The sequence below is a fragment of the Charadrius vociferus genome, unplaced genomic scaffold (assembly GCF_000708025.1).
Source record: "Charadrius vociferus isolate BGI_N301 unplaced genomic scaffold, ASM70802v2 scaffold291, whole genome shotgun sequence".
Lineage (NCBI taxonomy): Eukaryota > Metazoa > Chordata > Aves > Charadriiformes > Charadriidae > Charadrius > Charadrius vociferus.
Window position 1 is genome coordinate 70,578 of NW_009646958.1, and position 3,779 is coordinate 74,356.

Consider the following 3,779-nt stretch of genomic DNA (forward strand, 5'->3'; position numbering starts at 1 on the left):
GGGAGAGCAAATATTCCCCCCTTTGAACCCCAAAATTCCGGGGCGGTTATTAACCCACCGTGTCCTGCCCAACCGCACACGGAGCCGCTCCGCACCGCGGGGTCTCACGTGTTCTCCTACCACGCACGAGCCCACCAAACCACGCTTGGTGTCGGTCCATGGGACAGTCACGACAAGGGCGGTCGAGGGCAGTGAGCGGAGCCGGAGTGTCGGCGCTGCAGGAGCTCTGGTCTCACGGCCGCCGTGTCCCCATTTCCAGACTGAAGTGCTGCGAGGGTGCGAGCTTTCATCCCAAGGGATCGCCGTGCTGTCAACCGCATCCGATGCGCTTCTCTCAACAGGTCATGCAGCGCGGACGGATGTTGTCTGAAGGGGGGTTTGGATCAATCTGCAAAGCCAAGTTTAGGGTCAAAAACCTCATCAGCGGGCACGTTCCAGCCACCTCCAGCAGCCAGCCCAGCCCAGGGGGATTTGTTACCTCCGAATATAGCGGAGGTGGTCGGAAGCGAAACTCCTGGATGTAGGCGAAGAAGGGACCTTCCAGGATGCCACCGAGTTCGCTGCGGCACGGTGGAGCCAGGCTCTCCTCTGCCTCCGGGCTGGACACAACTGCCGAGTATTCAGGGGGAGCTGAAGAGAGAAAAGAGGCATCAGGGAATAGGAAACACTCTCCACTGATGGGAGACATGCAGGCAAAAGGGCTTAAAATCCAGTATTTCCCAAACCCTTCCAGTTCCTGAGGAGGGAACCCAGGAGATGCAGCATCACAACCCCCCAAAAATAGGTAAAAAAGCAAAAGCTGGTCCTGGAGCAAGAAATAAGGTTGAGAACTTGCTCTGACCCTCGCTATCCAGAGCGGGTTGACCAGTGGGGTTTGGAGCACCCAGACAGGTCCAGGGAGATGCTCACCCTCCGGCTGCTCTGGGATGGTGCTCAACCAGTCCAGGTTGACGCTGTACTGGCTGCTGACGCTGGACGTGCGGCTCCCAAAGGGATGCAGCGGGATCGTTCCAATGACAAGCGGCAGTTCAAGGAGCAGCTTGGACGTCCCAGGAATATCCACACAAACCTTCAGAGACAGGAGAGAGCAGAGAAGCTTAGCTGTTGGTGTTCTCCCAGTCCAGAGGGGAAGATATCTCCCCAGAGCACTGGCTCGAGATGGTCAGCAGGGAATTCCGGCAGCGGAATGCAAAGGGAGATGTAAATGCTCCTGCACGAGCCCTTGTGCTGCCCATGAGGGGCAACACGGCAATGGGGAGAGCATGCAATGGGGCGACGGGGAGAAGCCAAGACCCTACACAAATCACCAGCCCCAAAAATCTCTGCACCAGCCCAAAGCGGGCACAATGAGCACAGCTCTGGTGAGAAGGGGAATGCCCAAAAATGAGCCTGCAACGCTCCCCGCAAGGTCCCTCACCTTCAGGGAGTATTCCACCTGGATGATGCGGCACTGGAGGATGGACGGACCCACCGGCGGGATCTTCAGTGCCCGCCCGTGCCACACTTCCCGCTTCCCCGCTGCAATGGAGTCACCGACGATGCTGGTCACCACCGACTTCTTCTGCTTCTTGGTGCCCCGAGCGATGAAGGTCTGAGTCTGGATGATGGCCGCCTTGGGCACCACCGCTCGGCTTGTGCAGTTGTCGATCTCAGCAAAGATAGGGATGACCTCACCTACCAAAACAGATGCACATGTTGGAGGAGGGGAGACGGAGCCCGGTCCTGCCTCAAGGAATTCCTGCATGGGATCACCGAGGGTTGGTCGTGCTATCCGGCACTTCAGGCACAAGATTTAATCCAGCAGGAGCGTGTCCTGAGGAGGGTGCCCACATCAGGTGCACACACTAAAGCTCTCCAACCAATTTCGTGCCAGAAATCGAGAGCCCAGCTCACAGTGACCCCAAATCCCCTCCCGCTGGGGTCTACCCCAGGGCCCGCAGAGGTTCAAGGGCACCAGCACATCATCTTACCCGGGGTGTAGCCTTTTCGGTCAATCTTGGCAGTCACAGAAACCTGGCCACGATTGCAGTACCAGGCACGGGCAAGCTTCTCCTTAGCACCTGCCTGGGGAGCCTGGAGAGAGAGAGAAACATTTAAGCTATTTAGTAAGAAAGGATGAAACTCCAAGCAAGCACCTCCCTGGCACTGAGAACCTGCCGGGGAGCATCAGCAACTTCTTAGGTCTCTGATGCAAGATGCTGTCGCAATGCATTAAAGTTTCCAAAAACTAAGAGACACAGATGACATCTGCCCGGCCCAGGTACCGCTGGAGGGCACAAGTTACAGGGGGCAAATATTCCCTCTGGAAATCAGGTCGGCATTCTAATGCCGGAGGGGAGGCAGACACCTTCCCCGTGGGCTTCTTGGGGAAGTTTTGGATGCCGCTGCCCCGGGGCGGAGGAGGGGGAGCTCACCAGCAGCGCAGGCGTGTTGATGTCGATGGGTTCAATCACAGTGAACTCCTTCTTCGCTTTCTTCACCGTCGACCAGGGTCTGTGCAGTTTGGCTTTCACCCAGTAGCGCACGCTGCCGTGCTTTCCCTCGAAGGAGGTAGCCAGGGTCCTGCGTAGAAGCGACGAGCCGATTTAGAAGGGCTTTGCTAAAAGAACCTCATTTTCAAGGTGCCCTGTCCCCATCCCAGGACTGGTGTCACGCACCAAACGGCTCCTCTCCCCCTTTGCATTAAGGCAACAACAAAACGTCGACTTACTCGGGGAGTTGGAAGGTGAAGGGGAACTCGTGCCTTCCTGCCTGCAGGACGGTGACCTCACCATTGTCTGTGGGCAAAACAGATTTAAGACGATTATCTCTCTCCTGCAGAACTTCCTCCCTGGGCAAATCAGTGGCAGAGACGTACAGTACACAGCAAAAGAGCAGCGCCGTGGCACAGGGGTGTTTCTGCCAGGGTTAAACTGCAGCAGCACTAACACAGCTGTGACACGAGAGCCGGGCATGTCCCGCGGGTGCCGGGCACTCTTTGCTCTCCACGTGTCTCCAGGCACGCACGACCCAGGGACACCTCCTCGGAGAACCGGGCGGCTTCTCTGGGTGGGCTCTGCTTCATCCTGCGGCCACCCCGCGCTGCAGCTCGGCAGCTCAGAGATTCCCCGACCAAGCCAGGAGAAGCTCTGGGAGAGGGTGGGCAGCCAAAGCCCCCCCATGCCCCCAGGGGTTGCACCCCCACCCTGCCTGCGCTGCACAGAGCGGCTGGGCTCAGAAGGGACCTCTGGGGACCACCTAGTCCAAGCCCCCTCCTCAAAGCACACTCCTGAACCTCCGCAAGAGTTTTCCAACGCTGCTTCCCTGCCAAGGAGCACCCACAGCAAAGGGGGGGGTGTCTCGTGTCGGGCCAGTCCCTAACCGGGGTGCCCTGCAGAGCAGCAGGGTCTGGCTGTGCACCCCAGGACCCCGGGGTGCACTCAGCATTTAAGGTGTCTGGAGGGGTACACGCACCCCGTCCCCAGTGTGCCTAGACCCTAAGGCACCCTACGCACCCCGAACGCAGTTGGTTGGGGTGTCGTGCACCCGGCAGCCAGGCTGCCCCATGCACCCAGGTTCCATCTGGTTGGGGTGACTGGAGCACCCAAGTAGCCGGACTGTTTCAGGCACCCAGATTTCAGCTGTTTGGGGTGTTATGCACCCAGTAGCTGGGGTGCCCCATGCGCCCAGATTCCATCTGGTTGGGGTGTCCGGAGCACCCCACAGCTGGGGTGTCCCAGACTGCCCCACACACCCGATACTTCAGCCCTTGGGGTCTCCGGTGCACCCACACCGCCGCT

General features: G+C 59.0%; 1 protein-coding gene across 1 annotated transcript in view; it reads right to left on the reverse strand.

Moving 5' to 3' along the window:
* Positions 1 to 334: 334 nt before the first annotated feature.
* Positions 335 to 3,779, reverse strand: part of ARRDC2 (arrestin domain containing 2) — an 8,746-nt gene continuing 5,301 nt past the window's right edge. The window contains exons 2-8 of the mRNA XM_009895158.1: positions 2,711 to 2,777; positions 2,415 to 2,562; positions 1,971 to 2,073; positions 1,418 to 1,674; positions 910 to 1,069; positions 479 to 630; positions 335 to 388 (exon numbers count right to left, since the gene is read on the reverse strand). Coding sequence (XP_009893460.1) covers positions 335 to 388; positions 479 to 630; positions 910 to 1,069; positions 1,418 to 1,674; positions 1,971 to 2,073; positions 2,415 to 2,562; positions 2,711 to 2,777 — 941 coding nt within the window. The remainder of the gene's footprint in view (positions 389 to 478; positions 631 to 909; positions 1,070 to 1,417; positions 1,675 to 1,970; positions 2,074 to 2,414; positions 2,563 to 2,710; positions 2,778 to 3,779) is intronic.